The 20,663-nt window shown below is 40.6% G+C and overlaps 1 protein-coding gene across 5 annotated transcripts in view; it reads right to left on the minus strand.

The window, feature by feature from the left end:
• GK (glycerol kinase) overlaps positions 1–20,663 on the minus strand; it is a 296,759-nt gene that overhangs the window by 251,467 nt on the left and 24,629 nt on the right. For 3 of the 5 annotated variants that reach the window (XR_012715085.1, XM_075265079.1, XM_075265082.1), the window contains exons 5-19: positions 16,390–16,469; positions 14,960–15,097; positions 12,867–12,976; positions 12,640–12,706; positions 11,223–11,240; positions 9,274–9,309; positions 7,519–7,586; positions 5,761–5,803; positions 5,199–5,279; positions 4,162–4,240; positions 3,684–3,780; positions 3,238–3,322; positions 1,377–1,497; positions 778–921; positions 611–697 (exon numbers count right to left, since the gene is read on the minus strand). Coding sequence is in view for 4 of the 5 variants with exons in the window: in XM_075265079.1 (XP_075121180.1) it covers positions 611–697; positions 778–921; positions 1,377–1,497; positions 3,238–3,322; positions 3,684–3,780; positions 4,162–4,240; positions 5,199–5,279; positions 5,761–5,803; positions 7,519–7,586; positions 9,274–9,309; positions 11,223–11,240; positions 12,640–12,706; positions 12,867–12,976; positions 14,960–15,097; positions 16,390–16,469 (1,254 nt within the window). In the remaining variant the exon portion in view is untranslated. The remainder of the gene's footprint in view (positions 1–610; positions 698–777; positions 922–1,376; positions 1,498–3,237; positions 3,323–3,683; positions 3,781–4,161; positions 4,241–5,198; positions 5,280–5,760; positions 5,804–7,518; positions 7,587–9,273; positions 9,310–11,222; positions 11,241–12,639; positions 12,707–12,866; positions 12,977–14,959; positions 15,098–16,389; positions 16,470–20,663) is intronic. The other 2 variants (XM_075265081.1, XM_075265080.1) reach the window with 2 other exon arrangements.

Consider the following 20,663-nt stretch of genomic DNA (forward strand, 5'->3'; position numbering starts at 1 on the left):
GAGAAGGGAGGAAGGTGAAGGGATGAGATCTCTGTTTGCTGTTATTCAATCTCAATTTATTTGCTGAATCTGGACAGTAAACTTAACCTTCTTTGGACTTATTTCTATAGTGACCATGGAGGGGGCTTCCCACATTCATTTAACCAGTGTAAGACTTTACTTTTTGCTCCATTTTCTGATTTACTTGTATTGCACATTACTGATACAGACAACTTTAACCGCAGTAAGCCCCTCAATATGGTCACTGTTTAGAGAAATAGAAGTGGCTGAGAACAAGTTACAATAGGTCAACAATTAGAGATGAGTGAATATACTCGATCTAATTCCTCCGCCGTATAGCTCCCGGCGGCAGGGAAAGTGGGAAGGGCAGTAAAAATTTGAAGCTCCGTAAGTGTTTTTTGCAGGTATTCGATCAAGTGTATGCACTCATCTCTATCAACAATGATCATAGACAGTAAAATCTAAAAATATTGAATATACCAGTAAGTCATTAAGAAATGGAAATTGAAAATCTCACCACATTTCCTAAGGCACATATTTACACAATGGTAAAAATGGGAAACAGAAATAAATGTAGAAAAAAAACAAAAAATAATTAAAAATTACTTACCATTTCCGTTGGGTGTAGCCTCAGAAATTTCCCAACCCATTGATTTCATTACTGCCTTTTTCCAGCGAGCATATCGGAATTCACTTTCTGGAACAAGAATTTTAAAGAGACTTTAAAATTTCCTTCTCACAATATTTTTGGGTAAAAAGTAGTGATTTAGACTTTACCTTCAGGATTAATTTGTGGCTCAAACCGTTCACAAGTCACTGCTGTCAAGTCTCCAGGGTTAAGACTCCAGACACCCACACCTTCTGCTGCCCCAGCAGCCATAGCTGCTCCTAATGCCGTTGTTTCTGGCATAGAAGGTTTCACTGCAGAAGGGAATTCAGCGTTATTCTCATGGCTAAATTACACAAATTGAAGGGGAATGTCTTGAATAGAGACAAATAATATCATATACATATACATATATACACACACACACACACACACACTTTTTGATTCTTTGTAGCAATTTGTTGACCTTAAAATAAATTATTCACCAGCTCTTTAATTTCTAGAAAAAACATTGATAATTTTTCTTTAGCTCTAAAATATTTAAGACTTCTTCTTTCAGTGTGCTTTCAAGAACTATAAAACACAAGTGAAACCTCTCCTAGATGTACCGGTATTAGTGCGGAGCCTAAATAGCAGTGCTTGCATTTTAAAATCCAACCTGAAGATACTTTGTGGCTGTCACCCAGTCACATTGATTAAAGTAATTGAGGAAGATAGCATAGAGAATAGGATAGATATGTCTACAGAACACAGACACTGAACTGCTCACCTACTGGGATGCAAAGGATATCAGCCTGTAACTGCATGAGAATCTTATTGTTAGTCATGCCCCCATCAACTTGCAGCTGGCTCAGAGGAATTCCACAGTCTTGGTTCATTGCATCGAGAATCTGGTAAAATAAAAATAGGATTAGAGACGTGCAGACTATTATGTAGCAGAAACTGTCCCATCACAGATCTCCCATCTGTGCTCAAACCTTGTCTGAATCAATCATGTTTGCGTTTAAGGAAATGCATCAGCTTATGGACCAATGCTCAGAATATGCAGCAAAATCCATTTGAGAAATACAATTCCCTACCCTCCAATGATTGTTATTGAAGCGCTAGACATCTTATTGTAGTGCCTGTCAATGTATTGCAATTTTAAAAGAATCACTCACAGCTAATCCTGGTCCACGATGTTGAAAATTTTGGATGCCACCACACTAAAATTACCCACTACAGCACTTGAAGAATAATTGTTTGTGCTGGGTTCTATTAGTTTCCCTGGTCTAGTAAATCATATACATATATAAAATTAAAATATGGCCACTAGTAATGAGAAAATAGAGTATTTTGGTTTGGAGGGGTTTTACATAAATATTCAAGGACTACAGTTTATAGCGTATTACGACTGTACTCTATTGTCAAGAAGGATAATCTCAAATTTCAGGAATTCCCGGAAGCAGACTGGAGATCGCATCAGCCAACATTAGGCAGTCAGATAGTTGGCTACTCCTTCCAAAAGACTGTTACTAATGTGCTTGATACTTTGTTTCTACTTTGTTGCAGAAGTTGGTATCACAGCTGGCCCCCAATTGAGCAGGGCAAGTTAGTGATGAAATCTCACAAACATTATCCTGCTGAAAAATGAGAGTTGCGATGCCCTGCTATGAGAGGTCGCAGAATGTACTGCACATGTCAATCAGCTTTTACTGTCCCTTGTATCACAAAGAGTGGTAAAACTCTCGTATGCTGTAGCTCCCCAGATCTTAACACCAGCAGTTGGGGCAGTTGAGTTCCCCCACAGCAAAAGCCAGTTTGAATAGGTCAGCACAGGGTCTCCATGCTCCAATTTGACTAGTGTCAGATACCAAACATAGCCTTGATTTGTTGGCTAAAGTCCATAGCAGGCCAGGTTTCCCTTTCTTGACACCACTCAAAACGAAGGAGACAGTGACTAGCTGTCAATAAGTACCAAAAAGAAAAATTTAAAAAAAAAAAAAAAAAAAATCTAAAATTTCTTTTTGGTAAGTAAGAAACAGACATGTGTAATAGGTACCACCCGTGTCTGGGTGGTGGACAAGTAAACTATGAGAGCTGTTTGTGCAACAAATGATCGCTTCCACTTGTGGTCTTCTGGTCGCTGTGTGTGTGCCCTCACATAACCACTGCAGAACTGTGCAGTGTACAACAGTCTACATGGCAGGAAACTTGTTGAAACGACCATCCAGCTTCTCTCAATGCACCCCCTAGTCAAAGTTTACCAGCTAAGCAGGACGTCTTTGTTGACTGCTAGGCATGCCTCTATGATGCATTTAATATCTCCCCAAAAGGAGCCTCAAAGCCTCTTTAAAGGACAGAGGAAAAGCACTTTTTACTCTTGTGTCTAATCACAGAGTTTTGCAGCAATCCGACATTTCGATTTGGTTGCTTTTCTTGGGTTTATGAACGTAGTTGTTAGAATGACAAGCTTGTGGCTGACAGTTCATAGGTATATCAAGCATCAGGAAAATGAGGTTTCAACTACAATTTGACACCCAACACCTCAGTAAACACACAGCATTTCTAAACACAATGTATACACCTTGGCCTTATAGATATGTTTTTATCTTACAACAAACATCACAGTGAAAGACATCAGTATTTACCTCTCTGGTCTGGAAACAGACAGCTTCAAGAGCAGCAAACGCAATGTGATTTTTATTTGTAAACTGTGTCAGACCACAGATGATTCTGGAAAACAAACCAGGGAATGTATCAAAGTATTCATTCTAAACATACAGAGGAATCCATCACAGTGAAAGTCTAGTAAAATAGGAGCAACAAAGTCATAGGGCTAGTTTGCCAGAAACCGTATGTGCAGAAGGTATAGTTTTACTTGATCCTGCTGTACCAGAGTTTAGCATAGGTCATAAACCATTCACTTGTGGGGGTCTGACCAACGCTGCCCAGATTCAGCAAGGGAGATTTTAGTATTGCAGAGCAGACCTTGCATGCAATAGGAATGATAAAAGATAGATTTCTGGGTTGATTTGTTGCCATGCTTTTCTTGAGTAAAGTGTTAACCAACAATATCGATCATATGAAGACATACCCTCTGGCACTGGGCTCCCAATATGGTGCATACAGGCCGGAAAATGCAGGAACGAAGTAGCAGCCATACGATGTTCCAGCTTCAGCAGCAAGTTTTTCTAAGAGAAACAGACTGTGTTATTAACTTTTGCAGCACTTTGACACTGGTGACCCATCCTTAATGCAAGCAATCGATATAGGATCAGCAGAACTCCGACACCCATAACCCCAATCAGCTGTATAAAAGGGGCTCCAGCTTTATACAGAGGCTGTGCTGGGTATTGCAGTTCTGCCCATTTCACTTGAATAGAACAAATGTTGTAAACAGACCAAGTGATAGACAAATGCGACGTCACAGCCTGTGAAGCAGTGGGATGTCAGATCCTCAAAGACTGCATATAGCTGACCTACTCAGGATCATTTTTCAAAGTCAAACTCCCAGAAAACACCTTCAACATAGTGGTGGTAAATAAAGTAAGACATATTAAAAGGATACGTACCTACTTCCTCTGTTGTTTTAACAATTCCAAGGTTATCTCGTAACCAGCGCACAACTGCTCCAGCTATAGCAACTGACCCCTAAATTACAAAAGTGATAAAGCAAGGTAATCTAATAAGTCAAGCAGTGTATGAACTAAAAGTAATGAAAACCAAAAGCAAGAACCCAAAAATACAAAACAACCTGATCTCAAAACAGATATAAATACAGTTCAAACAACTTGAGACACAAAACGTAAAAAATGTATAACTTTATTGATAAATATCACATCAAACAATACATAAACAGACAAGGGAGACACACATAGGGAAAAAGATAAATTTCCCCATAGAGTAGCAGAGGAGTACCATAACCCTCCCACCAGTCACAAACTGAGTCTAACCCCAAAAAATTAAAGATGATATAAAGATACAAGAAAAGAAGTCGCAAGAAGAGGAATATAATCCCCCAATTAAATATAAATACTTAGTATTACACACCAATCATAGGCCAGGGGACTTAAATACAAATGTCCTCAAACCATAATAATATGGCTAATCTAGATAGAAGGTGGTAAACAAGTAAGGAAGTATCCCAAATGGGATCACCTTAATACATACCCGTAGGTGCCGACATATTTTCTGTAAATACAAATATGGTAATGAAGAAAGCAGCAGGGGGGACTCAGTCAGAGACTGGTAGGACCATAAGAAACGCCTGACGCGCGTTTCGCCTACACTCGGCTTCGTCAGTTGGTGTGTAATACTAAGTATTTATATTTAATTGGGGATTATATTCCTCTTCTTGCGACTTCTTTTCTTGTATCTTTATATCATCTTTAATTTTTTGGGGTTAGACTCAGTTTGTGACTGGTGGGAGGGTTATGGTACTCCTCTGCTACTCTATGGGGAAATTTATCTTTTTCCCTATGTGTGTCTCCCTTGTCTCTTTATGTATTGTTTGATGTGATATTTATCAATAAAGTTATAAATTTTTTACGTTTTGTGTCTCAAGTTGTTTGAACTGTATGAACTAAAAGTAATTGGTCAAAAACCTTACTTCAAGTGCATAGCAGGCAGGTTTATCTCTTCCAAGCTGGTAAGCAACTGTGGTCAGCAGCCCATGATCTGACAGAACAGGCTATAGTATAAAGCAGAACACAAATTACATGAAGACCAGGCATGACAACAAGACAAAATACAGAATGCACCCAAGCAGGATTATTTTATTCTATAAAATATGACTTGCATAGACAGAATCAGGTCCGCTTTAAACAAACCTTTAAACAGCCTTAACTTGCAGTGGGCTCTATGGTAGTTGGGGCTACCCCTCAACCAATCCAGATAAAGCAGAACAGTCCAGCATTTTGGGTGCTGCGCTGCTGTTTCAGGTGGCAGGACTCAATTTCAAGTCAAGCTTCAGTTGATGCGGTTTGCAGCAAGGAGTTGTGATAAGCACTGAGAAAGCTGGGGACAGCTCCGGGAGTTTGAGTTATGTTGGACCACATGAGGGGACATTAAATTACTAATACAACCTTTGCACTGGATTCAACAAGGTTCTAAAATGGCCCTGGCCAGAATTTATTGCTAATTCACTTGTTTTCTTTATTCTAATTGCTCACCTTTGGGCCGGTGTTACACAACAAGAAACAACCAGTACCGTACCTGAAAAAAAAATAAAAAATTATATATTTTTTTTTTTATATATTGTATATATAAAATCAGAACTATTATTATACATACCAGAAATCGAACATCAAGTGCCAGAAAACCATTTACCTGCAATCTCACCATATATTCAGTTTACGCATCTTTAAACGGTCTATGGCTCGCTGGAGGTCATGTAACATTTAGAACATATACTGTGAAACTGCTCTAATGGGTGCCCATATTTAGTGGGGTTCTCCGCTCTATTATTGATGACCTATCCTAAGGTGACTGCAGTGATACAGTTGAGAGCCCCGACTGACTGCAGTGGTCAAAACGACCAAGTCATTTCTGCAGCAGCTCTGTATATTGAGCAGTGGCACTGGCGGCTCTGTGAAGTATCAGTGCTTTTTCATTTTTTAGCCACTCCCTGCTGTATGCATTTAATATTATGAGCCTGCACAGCCCCTGTAAAGAAGCCAAGCCAAGGGTTGACAGTGGTGTGTAAATAAGCCGTGAACTGTGCATAATAATATTACAAATAGTTATGCAACTTTACAACATGCTTTGCGATCAGATACCATTATCTTGGACTGTTTTACTGACAGTAAACAGAGATTTACACACAAAGGTTGACATCATTTGCTAACTTAATCCTGTTCATGCAGCCAAGAACCAAGCCTAGGCAAACAGCTAAATAAGGCACAAATCTCTCTCCTGTTCTAGATGCCAAACTGACAGCTCTTACCTTTACAAAGACACAATTCAGTAGAAAAGAAAGTTTCTATTCTTTGACAGCAAGTAGATTTTTTTTTGTCTTGAGCAATTGCAATATAAAAGTATAATAGAAACTTAAATAACTTCCTTATTTGCATAAAGCCCCATTAACTAGAAGACTGCGCAATTGTATCAATTACCTTTTCCTAGATTTTTTACATATATTACTACAAATCCGCATTCTAAGAATAAAGTAGAAATTACATTTCTCTGCAGGGATCCCACCATTATTTTCCATTGAATGTGCTACTTTTTATTGTTTTGAGATTATATAAGTAATGAATGTCAAATTCACATAAAAAAGTCAAAATACTGTATAGCCAAGTTAGATAATTGAGTCTACACTGGCCAAGACATCTGTAAAGTTTGTGTAGGCAGGCTTTGCCATCTGCTGGTGGAGAGTGGAATTTTAACTCCAGTAGCCAATTACATTTATATAGCTAACCCACTGCGTGCAGCGTATCAAAAGCCACTACAATTCATCAAAACGGATTAATAAAACATAACTGGAGAGCTCATCTTGCTTCAAATTCTCATTCATGGCCCATAACCACAATGAATGATTAATATTTATTGTTATGCAATTACCTTCCCCAATTGATCAATCTGCGTTACTTGTTGATATACTAAATTGCTGGTAAAATGCATTAGTATAATAAGATCTCTCTTGCTACTATAACTACTTTAACACTACAGTTCTGTAGGTCTGTTCTGATCCAGAGAAATTATCCATCTGCAATGTTAAACCAAAAATAGAAGGTCCCTTCAAAAAAACACACACACACACACACACAGTAAAATGAAGTCTTATAATGCAATTAGCGAGGATGAATGCATATGGTACCTAGTGGCAGACTAGAATATGCTCTGATGGATTGGTACGAAACCAGTGTCATAGCACGAGAGTAGAATACTATAGAACATCCATTCACATTGCCATCCAAGCCTTTACTCACGTATTTTTTGCTTGTCCATCCTGAAAACACATCTGCCCAACTAATGCAGCGGACTGATCACCCAGACACTGCAGAAAAAGGAAGGTTTACTTGTAATGTTCTACTATTCCATCATTTGTTATATTCTAAAAACATAGCAAGAAACGATGTGCAACAATAAAGGTCATAAGCTGTAAAAACCCAGCATAAAAATAAGTAAATGCTGAGTTTTACCAGCAAAGTATATGAGATTGTGTGATCTCATCCACACGAGTGGTGGAAAAATATTTGATTATTGATTCTCAGGCCATTTTCAATGGTAATTGTGTCTATGGCTTTAAGAGAATATACTCAAGCTATGATGAGAATCAGCTTCTCGTCATATAATATTAGCAAGGTCTCCTGATAAGATGGTCCGATTGTCTCATACTCCCTTCATGTGGGAAACGAGATACAAGAGCTAGGCCTTATTGTGAAACACTCTAAGGTCTACTGACAATAATGAGCCAGTGTTGTCCACGTGCTCATCATGTGTAAACGCCCATTTTATTCTTGAACCAATTATAATATGCATTTCTATATGATTTATTGTGTGACACGTAAATTGGCATGAAGCCATTGTTTCCTTTTATAATCTTGTGCGCAGCCTCAATAAAGCTGAGAGAGTTATCACAGAGAACACACGCTGTGTCCTGGTGATCTTTCTTTTCGGAGCTCGTTATACTGTAATTAATTAATTTGGACATCTCCTGACAATCTGAGACTGGAACCACTTGGGTTCCGATAACACACGATCAGAATAAAACACTGTAGAAACTCTGAATTAAAAAATGTGCAAAGTTCAGAAAAACATAGCATGTTAAATTGTACCTCCTCCAGCACTTAGTTTGTGGTGTGGAAGGCCAAAATGTCTATCTGCAGTGTTTCATCTGGCCTCTTTTTTATTTTATTTTTTTTATTTTTTGCACTAAGCAGTATTCACTATAGGGAACTATAACATCGGGGAGGTTAAACCAGGAAGACCAGGTAAAAATAGGCAAGTCAGAAGCCAGTAATGCCAAACCTCATACCATGGGCATTTCCTTAAAAAATAAAAATAAATACTATTCCTTCTTAAGGCTAAGGCCCCACGGGACGATTTGCAACTATAAAGCACTGTGGGGAAAAACCATGGCTGAAATGCATCGCAGTTTTTCCCGCAGCGCTTTGAACAGAAAGTTCGTGGAGTTTTCCCCCGCAGGCTTTCCGTTGCAATTGTATCTATAGGAAAGCAGCTGGTGTTTCCGTAGATATAATTGGCATGCTGCAATTTCGAAAAAACTGCGCCGGTTCTGTAAGTTGTAGCGTGCCTGCGCTGCGGTTTTAAACTTCAAAGTGTGCATGGGATTCACATGAATTATACTATTATAATAATAATAATAATAATCCTATTATACTTTACCACATGATAAATCATATCATATTATTGAGCTTCCACTGATCACCGGACTGGGTCCATGTTTCAGTGGGGTGGTGGTCAAGTGCACACGTTGCCTTTCCACTCAAATCTATTATACAAAAACCCTACGAAAACAAAAAACCCATGTCCTATTTGGATCCATTTCATTGTAAAATCATTGATACTGATCTGTATGCAATCACAGTCTAGGGCTCAGGCTTTGCCTGAATGATGGCCAGCGACATTCTGTCTTCTGCATAGGACAGAAGTGTGATCATCTTTCTGGTAACCCATAAGACCAGTGGTAACCGATAAATAAGTATTATGAGCTTACTTACCCCTGATATTGGCACTCCGGTCAGAGCTCCAGACTTCTGCAAACATAGTGAAAAAATAAAATGAAAAAAAGTTAAGAGTGAAGATTAAGAAAAACAGCACATTTATAATGTGAAATGCATCAGCTTAGCATTGTGATCAGCTCTGCTATCTGAAAAGCTTTCAAGCTTAAAGCAGCAAACCAAAGAACTGTGACCAACAGCATGGCATTAAACAGACAACAAAATATTGTGCCATCAAAAGAGACATAGTAATTGTGACAATGCAAATCCTCCGTAGGCCAAAATAAATGCTCGTGCTCATTTCCAGTTATTTTATCCAGAAAAGGGTACTGTTAGGTTCTGGTGAATGTTCACATATTAGGATATTGCACAAACAGCAATTCTGTAGAGGGGTTTTCTTAGCTAAATATTTCTTCATTAGCACGCCTAGCCCTGTGCTCCACCTCGGCGTTGATCCTGCTAGGTGGGATAACCATGTAAGGAACTACAGGTCCCATAAGTCTTCTCTATTGTCACTAACAATGCCTCTATTTTATAGCCTAGGTGTATGCCTCTCCCTTACAAATTGTGAAGTAGTGTTGTAATTATTTGGTTAATCCCTTTCATTACACACACTGCGTTGCTCACAGCACAATCTGCTACCCAGAATGTGTAACACAATACTTTCAGAGGCAGGAGCAATGGAGATAAAAATCATGTGACCAGTGATGTCCAGAAATAGGGAGAGCACAGGGGGGGAAGGGAAGATAACTGTTCAGAGTACAGGTGGTCATAAAAGCAGTAGATAGTCATCCTTCAGAAATATTTCTGAGACAGATAGTACACTGTACTATGTTCTAAGTACAGCAACACATTAAGAGTTGGAAAACACTTTAATATATGTTGTCTTGCTGGGATCTGCGGCGTAGAACCAGGGAAGCATCTGCCACAGGGCCCAGGACCTAGTGGGCCCCTGAAGATATTTTTCTTTTTTAAACTAGTTAACTTCTGGAATAACCCCAGAAGGTAATGGGCCCATGAACCCCAACAAATACTAATATTATATTCTAGGGTCTTTTAAGAACTCGTAGAATAATGATTGGAGGCCCACAGGAGGTGAAAAACCTACAAACCAGTGTAACTCTCCTCTACTGCGATCCAGTGTGACTCCCAGCAGTTTTTGGGTCTCTTTGGCGACGTCCCAGACATCACGTGGGCCAGGCCAGCATAATAATGCTTTGCGACACCGCCTGTTCCGTGTGACGTCTGTGCAGATATTGAGAAGGGCCTAATGCAGCAGGGAGTATGCCGGAGCCCAGGATAGGTAAGCAACACTGATTTTTATGTTTGTCATCTCCCCTTGGTCTCCAATCATTATATTCTGGGGTCTGAATGCCACCCCAAGTCAAAAGTTTGCTTGGAGGCCCAGTCTTTACTAGTTACGTCCCTGGCTGGGATCTTTTACACAGAATGACCTGGTAAATCTTAAGAGAATTCAATTTCCCTAGCACCACCTACTACCCAAAATCCACCAAGAGACTACAAGCTTTCCAACAGAGCAGGAAACACAGGTTATAGTAAAACTGTGAATGTCTTCTGAGCGACTGTCGGCAATTTTAAGTTTCTGAAATATTAGCAGTTCACTTTGGATTGGAAAGTGTCAGAGTCCTATAAGGTTTTGTTACGGGAATTGCTGTTTATGCAGTTCTCTACCATTTGAGCTCAGTAGTATAGACCAAAGCACTATGGCTTAATCAGCTGAAAAAAAAAAAAAAAAAAAAAAAAAAAAAAAAAAACACCCCACCACAATGATGCCTGGATCATTCATGAAAAAAACTGCAAATGCAAGTTTACAAAACACCGGTTGTACTGAAATTGTAAAACTCTGATAAAACTGGAAATCGCATGATTTGTGCTTCAAGTGCTTGTGACGCATTGACTGGTGAAGTGACCAACAAGCCTTTACTCACCAGGCTAGGACAGATTTTCTATGGTAGGCAAAAAAACAAAAACAAGAGCATAGATATAGATCACAACAAAAGTGATAGCTTCTCCTGTTTACTACAGGGTTCCAAATAAACACTATTACTAACATAACATTTTGGTTGATACAATATGGGGGCTTTAAAACTGAGTAATCGCAAAAAAACGGACATGGTCAATATATATCTTTAGCATCCACTCTTTCTATTGCAAAGACATTCCCTCGGAGGTGGAATTCATCACAATATGTAATGAACATACTTCTATGATTAAAAGGCTTACAGCCCCGAAACGCATAAACGAAAGCTTATCCACTTGTTTGTACATTTTTTAATGGCATGCTTCAGATAAATTAATATTTACATTTTAGTTTTAATTCTCCTGATGCTGGATTTTTTTTCTAGATTCATTTCGCATTGCTTTAAAACTCCGCAAACCATTTCCTGTCAAAACTTAAGAGCTCTTGCAGTGAGAGTGTAAGTAAACACTGTTTATACGCTGAACGTTCCAATATATCAGCTTAAAGTGTAGCTCTACTTATGACGCACACCAACTTTCCTGCTTGAAGTGTGGAACGGTTGGCAGCAGAAACTGCAGAGGAGGCATTGCTAAGGTAGGGTTCACACCACTGTTGGTGACACCTCAGGAGGTGTCCATTAAAAAGAAAAAAAAAAAAACAAAAAAAAACAAACGGAAAGTAACTGATGGCTATCAGTTACTGTCTGTTATATGTCAGTTTCCCATAGGCCTCAATGTTAAAAAAAACAACACTTGCTGTCAGTTTTTTCAAATGGACAGAAAAGTCCTGCATGTAGGTTTTTTTTGTCCGCTTGAAAAAACGGACATGGTTGTAAATGGACACTAAAGGACACAAGATAAAATCCCATTGAAATGAATGGAAATTGCAAACGTACCAGCTAGTGTCCGTTGCTAAAATCTTGTACGGACAATAACCATGGACACTGCTGAGCGGACACCAATGGTAGTGTGAACGCTCCCTAAGCATCCATAACACCCCCAAGACCCACTTTAACCAGAGCTCTACAGAAGAGACTGGTTTTTGATCTTTGGGAGGGAGAGATGGCAGGATTCACATGCATAACTACACAGTGAAAACAGTCTTCTAATTTATCACAGATACTATAGATTGTAGAGTATTAGCAAAGTCTATCCTTGGACCACCACCACCACAATAAAAGGTTACTATAAAGTGGTTTTTACCTATGGAACCTATAGATATTTAAGCATTAATACCCACCATGGACAGGACACCAGTGGCAGGTGCCCCTTTCTTTGAATATTAAAATAGCAATATAGTCATGCGTGGCTTACATTTTCTAATATAAATATATGACATTTTCTTATGATGTTCTTAGTTACTACATGAGCAAACAAATGTATTACCATAAGTCCGTAGATTTCAGAAGAACTTCTTACTTTCGGCAGTAAGCTCATAGGTACATCAAAAAACCTAAGGACAATTGGATATAATGTTATTGAGGGACTCTTACAGTACATACATTTCTTCATCATCCATTCAGGGATGGCCTGATAAATAAATAAGCACTGAAGACTACTGTCCTACCTACTCAATACAACACTGACCGTACTGGCAACTGGTTATAACTTACTGGCAGAGCTCCACATCCCATTCCAACGTATGGATGTTGAACAGCATGGTTCTGCTGGCATTGGTCACATCTGTACAGTGTACACCCCCATTCTTCCCGCCCGTCAGGCTCTGTAGAAAGCAAAAACATAAAAGAAATTATGGAGGAGTCTTTCTGTATATATTCCTCTACACAGAAGCCATGTATGTCTGGAAGATTGAAAATTAAATCACGTCTAACATCTTTGACTTTGGTTAAAACAGTCAGCTCAAATATGATAAAACTGCTTGGGGGAAACACTGGGAATATTTTAATATTTAGCAACATGAAGCCATTAGGTTCATTTAACGCTATGGGCCCAATGCGGTTTTAAAAGAAGTGCTTTGTACAGCAAGTCCTTAAAACAAGTTACTAGGATAACTGGATTATTACTTTTATCTCCAATGTTGTCTATTCTAATGAATGGACTGGTACACTGTGTACGACCAGGCACTCCGGTCAGAACTAGGGTGCAAAACAATCCTGACATCACTTTTTGCAATGCAGATTTCAGAGCAACCTTGTACCACAAATGACCTCAGGAAGGGGGATGAGGGGTTACGCACAAGCACTTTTCAGTCCCCTGCTTTTTCTACTTTATGACTTCTGACTGCAGCACGGCCAATTGCCTACTCTGGGAACTTATCCCCTCAGATGCTGTGATCAATAGAGCTCATGGCATCTGAGTGGTTAGACCTCTCACCCAAGGAAGAAAAAGAAAAAAACAAACAAAACTCTAAATCGTTAAGGAGTTAATAGTATCATGTGCAGAGTGCCTGTATAATACCAAAAGTCAAAGTCTGTTAGGTGAAGCTGGCACCATTAGCTGCACAACAGGACTTATCAGAGACCCGCGTTATATCTTTTGTCAACTTCTTCTATACAGCCCAAACGCATCTGAAAAGTTACGCAACTCTACCAACTGGCATTGCATCCATTTTTGTGGTTTATGTGTTTGTCTACAGACTTTTAAGTAATGTTAATATGAAAATACAAGCACTTAATAAAATATTATTAAGTGCTTGTATTTTCATATTAACATTACTTAAAAGTCTGTGGACAAGCACAAACACATAAACCACAAAAATGGATGCAATGCCAGTTGATAAACCACAAAATGATCCAGATAGCGATGACATTTTTGTATACAATGAACATTCTAACCAACAGATACAAGTCTGAATGAACAACACAGGCTTTATTCATATGGAATGTGACTTCTAACAAGAAAGAAATACTTACATATATTAACAGAACACTTGGTTTCAGTTTATGTTATGTTCACGGTTCAGACAGTACAGTGATTAGTTTATGTAATGTAAAGAGATCTGACCCCTGAGGTGGAAGAGACTGCAGAGTTTGGGCGAACACTGTGGGCTCTTCACTGAAATACAAGCACAATGCCATGTACTCATAGACTATGTGAAAAATGAACGTGAGGTCACATGGCCTATGAAGCAAAAGTAGCACTCAAGGAGTGAAAAGAGCATTTAATCAGTGGGGGTCCTGGATGTCAGACCCCACTAATGTTCGATTGATGCCTTATCCAAAGGATAGGTCAGTCACTCAAAAGCCCAGAAAATGCCTTCAACCACCCTACTTCAAGAGTCAGACTAATGGAGATCCATCTTCAGTGGCTCTATAATGCCTGTACTGTAATAGTACCCACCCTCTCTCCAGCCAGGCACCACTGGTGACTACAGATGAGAATTGTATCTCTTTTCAGGGAGTTTGATCATTTGGTGCTGCTAAAAGAACAAATTCCAAATAATTTCTCATTTGATGAAGTCTACTGTGCTCTGCAGACAACAACAATATGGGGTCAGGGCTCATAGTTTAGGTGTGACATTAGCTTTCTGCAAAGCAAGAAATGTAGTAAGAAGAATTGGCTGTTGTTTCTCAGCCAGGAGAGGACTCGTCATTCAGCTGAAAAAGCTACCAAAGACTGCTCGCTCATGAGCATCCCCACATCACTATTGTTAACCATATCTGCTCACTCACAATACAAGAATCAAACCCAACATAACAGAACAGTGCCAAGGGGCAAATCACACCTGAACTAATAATTCACTAACCCAAATTATCCAGGAATCCACTGTTCCAAACATGGCTCTGCCTTCTGCAACCGCATGCCTGATTTCTTCGACATTGTCTAGCAGCCATCGTAGCTTCACTGCACTAAAATAAGTGCTTAACGGAAGACCAGTTCGTCCCTAAAAATTAAACATTTAGTAAATGCAGGTTCATTCACTTGCTTTCATCCTTTCGGTTATTATACATATCTAAGCAGAAGGGTATTGCACAAAAAACAGTTGAAAGGTTTAAAAATATACATATATATATATATATATATATATATATATATATATATATATAAATAATTTATTTATTTTTTATTTATTTTTTTCCTTCAGGCTCTGGTATTTATATATAAATTGTTCAGGTGGTTGAGGCAGCAGAGAGCAAAAGATTGTTGAAGCTGCCAGGTGTCAGACCCCTCAATCTGATAGTGACCACCTATCCGAAGTATGGATAAACAGACACACACACATACATACATACATAGACCTAGGAGGTGGCTCGGTACACTGTAGCGGCTGTGCCAGGAGTACAACAGCTCAGCTCCTATTCACTTGAGGCTGCAAGTAGAGCTGCAGTAGGGCTCTGAGGTTCACATCATAAATACAGATTATATGAGTTCAGAAGATAGGAGCCACACAGTCTAGCCAAGAATAAAGGTAAAACACAAGGCCAAATATTGTCTGAGAAAAGGTCCTAAAAAACAGTCTCTTAAAGTGGAAGATTCATAAAAAAATTTTTTTAAAACAGGACAGCCAAATGCCACCCACAAGTGACAGAGCTCTCCTTCAGTACACTGCCCAAATCCTCTTTAGACTAACACTTCCTTAACCCTTTAAATCTATTGTGCAAATGGAGTTCATAATTGTGAAGCTCGTCTTTGACAGCACAGACACTTTGCAGCTCCAATTCTCTATGTTACAGGTGGAGCGAAGAGTGTTCAGGCATCTCTGCCAGTGTTAACAGATGAATGGTGTAGAGACTACTCTGGGTGACCTGCTGTTTATTTCATATGGGGTATCAGAACCCTATTCTTAGGGTCCCCAATAGTCAGACTTCCATCACTCAGCAAGTATTTAACAAAACTATGGATAACTTACAACTTGAAAACTTAGTCCAAACTATTTACAATGACCTGCTAAAGGGTGACATTCCACTCAAACACCTCCTACCCCCAAATATTTTAATTATGTAGGCGGAATAGAAATCTCTGTTGGAACCCCATCTGTCACAGCAGCGAGCAAATCCACAAAAAGCCTCTCCTTTTGGAGGCTGGAACATGCCGTTCAATGGTACAGTGTAATATGTAATTTTCACGGTATCTATGAGGACTTGCTGACTACATGGGGAGGAGGGTAAAAAGTGACAAGACGACATAAGAAAAACACTTTGCGTTGCATTGACAGAGTGTGCGACTACAAATTACCTTGAAGAAATTCTTATTCCTTCCTGGAATTTTTTTCAGTAGTCTCTCAACAGTTGACTGAGTTCTCAAATCAAGCCAAACTATAGAGAAAATGGAATACAATAAAGTTAGCATTAACATAAGCAAAAATAGCAGTAAACAGCTTACAATCTACTATGGGATTTACAGATTAGCAGGTTTGCCAAGATCGATCACTTACAGAGAAGTAGAGGTGTAGTCCATTGAAACAGTTGAGCGCAACTTTTTTCTTTTTTGGTTGTCTCCCTATTACAGTTTATAAATGTATTATATCCTTACCATAATGGAAACAAATTTATACACCAATGACCTGTTGATCCTGTGCTTATAAGCATCAGCCAAACTAAAATGGCATCATAATTGGCATGTAAAATGTAAATAAGTGGCAGAAAAGAAGCCATATTCTGATGCAGCCAAGACTCATCTCCCAAATAAGTCAGTCTTTGAAGCCAGTAGAAAGCTAGCTCATCTGCTCTGATCACACAAACAAAGAATTCCCTTTTTCCGCAAGGAGCCGCTTGGAAACTTTGGGTCCTAGCATTCATGTGGAAGTGGATGACAGTTACCCATACCTCCCAACTTTTGAAGAACTGAAAGAGGGACAAAATGTGCGGCGTGCGTAGCGCGCCGCGGCAAATTTAGCCCCACCCACTTTTGTGTCGACTCCGCCCACTCGTTAATTTTTCATGTGCCCGCACACAGTATAATCCTCCTACAGTCACCCGTAAATTATATGTCCCCCCTCTATCTCTCCCCCAGTTTCATATACACCCTTCATCTGCCCCCAGTTTCATGTCCCTCTTCCATCTCTGCCTCCAGTTTCATGTCCCTCTTCCATCTCTGCCCCCAGATTCATGTCCCCTCCATCTCTGCCCTCAGATTCATGTCCCTCCATCTCTGCCCCCAGATTCATGTCCCCTCCATCTCTGCCCCCAGATTCATGTCCCCTCCATCTCTGCCCCCAGATTCATGCCCCCTCCATCTCTGCCCCCAGTGTCATGCCGCCCTCTCCATCTCTGCCCCCAGATTCATGTCCCCACATCTCTGCCCCCAGATTCATGTCCCCTCCATCTCTGCCCCCAGATTCATGTCCCTCCATCTCTGCCCCCAGATTCATGTCCCTCCATCTCTGCCCCCAGATTCATGTCCCCACATCTCTGCCCCCAGATTCATGTCCCTCCATCTCTGCCCCCAGATTCATGTCCCTCCATCTCTGCCCCCAGATTCATGTCCCTCCATCTCTGCCCCCAGATTCATGTCCCCACATCTCTGCCCCCAGATTCATGTCCCCACATCTCTGCCCCCAGATTCATGTCCCTCCATCTCTGCCCCCAGATTCATGTCCCTCCATCTCTGCCCCCAGATTCATGTCCCTCCATCTCTGCCCCCAGATTCATGTCCCTCCATCTCTGCCCCCAGATTCATGTCCCACATCTCTGCCCCCAGATTCATGTCCCTCCATCTCTGCCCCCAGATTCATGTCCTCTCCATCTCTGCCCCCAAATTCATGTCCTCTCCATCTCTGCCCCCAGATTCATGTCCCCCATCTCTGCCCCCAAATTCATGTCCCCCATCTCTGCCCCAATGTCATGCCGTCCTCTCCTTCATCTGCCCCCAGATTCACGTTCCACCTCCACATTAAACTTACCTTCTCCTCCGCTCCCTCGCCGCCTCTCTCGCTGACACATGGGGCTGACCTGTGTCAGCTCCTCGCTTCGCTGCTGCCGCCGGCTCCTGGCTTGTACATCGCGTCTACAAGCTAGGAGCCGGCGGCAGCAGCGAAGCGAGGAGCTGACACAGGTCAGCTCCTCACTTCAGCCGCATGTGTCAGCGAGAGAGAGACACAGCGGCGAAGCGAGCACGCAAGCAGCTTCAGCCACGTGTGTCAGGGAGAGAGGCGGGCAGCGGCAAAGCGAGGAGCTGACCTGTGTCAGCTCCTTCCTTCAGCCGCATGTGTGTTCAACTCAGATCTGCATCCTCTGGACGCAGATCTGAGTTTAAATCGGGACATACCTCCCTCCAACCGGGACATGTCACCCAAATCGGGACTGTCCCGCGGAAATCGGGACGGTTGGGAGGTATGCAGTTACCACCTACCTAAACATTGGGGGAAATCTATAAATCTATTTATGACAATTTTCTGAAGTAAAAAGAGATGCATATTTCAACGTTGAACACAAGTGGGACTATGTTAGCGCAAGGTGAAGGCAGGGCCATCTTAAACACACTGGTGGGCCCTATGCAAAAAGTCCCCCCCCCTTATCACCACTTAGAAATGCCTGACCTGCACGAACTATATTTCTCCCTCAACGGCTCCCCACATAGTATATTGCCCCTTAGTTACTCTCACAGTATAAAGTCTCCCTAGGGACCTAAAGTAAGATGTAATGATGAAGTGATATGTAACATACAGGCGGTGTTTATATTTGGGGGAGGGGGGGGGGTGTTCCTTAAACTGTCATTTTCTGTGCAGGTACAATAAAATCCCTGAGCAAAAATCTCATCGCTTCAAATATACCAGATTTCTGTTGTAAAAAAGTTTGTGCAAGATTAAGAAAAAAATAAATAAAAACCCACCAACATGGCTGTCTTCCCAGGAAGGGACTTAATGTCCATTGGTCACATGGCAATGATACAACTCAGTATAACTCCATTAAAATGAATAGGAGTGAACTGCGGAATGGTCATTTGATAATTGGAGGAGAGCTCACTTCCCGAGTAGACAGCCATGTTTTCTAATCTTGAACAACCCCTTTTCATTAATGCCCCCAAAGTTGGTGCTGCCTTTCCTCCCTTAAAAGTACACAGCTATGAGGATTTAGCTTAGCATTAGCGCAGACATGCTATGAAAACCTAGGTCTCCAGCATTTATTAGACAGCACGGATTAATAATTGACTTATGTGGGTCCTCGCCCATGTGCCCCAGCTGAAGGTTGTAAAAACAAACAGATTGATCATTTACCTTACTTAGTCATCTAAATGGAAACCTTTGCACTTCATTTGCCATTTTGTTTCCAGTGATACAGAACATAAACAACTTTAGCACCCAGTAATAGACATCAATGGGAGTTTAGAAGGATTAAAAATAAATTATTCAACTTAACATTTTCACTGGGCAGGACATTTGCATTTTATGTCCATCTAAATCTCACTGAAAACTGTGTAAATAGAGATTATACAAATGAACTGTTGTCCAAAGGGCAAAGGCTGGATTATGAAGAAGTGCTGTATCAGCAAGGTCAAAGAGTGGCACTTAGACATTAGAACCAAACAAGTTTTGGGTTCAAGTGCAGAAAATACATGTGGTTTCAATGCTGAATTTTATTCACAATGACTCTTTAAAGACTTTAAGTCTTCAATGTGCTGTTGTATATACTGCTAGAAAAATCAACAGTGCGCTGATTCAGCCCACTGTCAGCTTTCCCGGTATGTGCTCCGATGCTTGAAATATCAGGGTCGTTCATTTCGGCACCGATATCTCCCCACTGTCAGAAGGGTGGGTCTTACACCCTAGTGTCCTCGCTGAGCTGAGAGAAATGCCTCCCCTGACAGTTGTAAAACATAGCCTTGTACTGTTAGAGGGGGCATTCCTTAGCAATGATGACAAGCTTTGAGGAATGCACCCCCCTCCCCAATACAAGTCTATGGAAGAGACTTTCTAGTGTCATTGAAAGAGTCCCTTTAAAAGAGGACCCATCATTGAAAATAAATAAATTGTTTTAAAACTGAAAGCATGCAGGAATAGCCTTTATAGAGGTTATTCACCCACTAACTTTACTTTTCTGGTCCCCATCGCCAGTTTAAAATTACTATTCTTTTTCTCTTTATGCAAATTATACACAGAGCAGAGGGTGTTCCCCACTGTGCTCAGAGCACAGCTTCAAAATCCATGTTCATCCTCTTCACTCTGGGTTCAGGCACGTGCAAGCAACCAGAGAAAAATGGCTGTCTGAACATGCACAGCATACAAGAAACCACAGAAAAATGCAGATGGAGCATGCGCAGTGGGCTATGCCTGAACCCAAAGTGGCAGAGCCGACTATGCATGCAGTCCCGAAGTTGTGCTTGTCGGCTGCTGATGCAGTGAAGAGGCAGAAATGGATGGCGACGCTGTGCTCGAAGCACAGGGGAACGCCCCTGTGCTCTCTGAGCATAATCTGCATATAGAGAAAAAGAAGAAGAATTTTATAATGGCAGTGAGGATCACCAGAGTAAAGGTAGGAGATTAATAGCTTTTATAAAAACTATGCCTACAT

Source organism: Leptodactylus fuscus, chromosome 2, assembly GCF_031893055.1.
Source record: "Leptodactylus fuscus isolate aLepFus1 chromosome 2, aLepFus1.hap2, whole genome shotgun sequence".
Classification (NCBI taxonomy): domain Eukaryota; kingdom Metazoa; phylum Chordata; class Amphibia; order Anura; family Leptodactylidae; genus Leptodactylus; species Leptodactylus fuscus.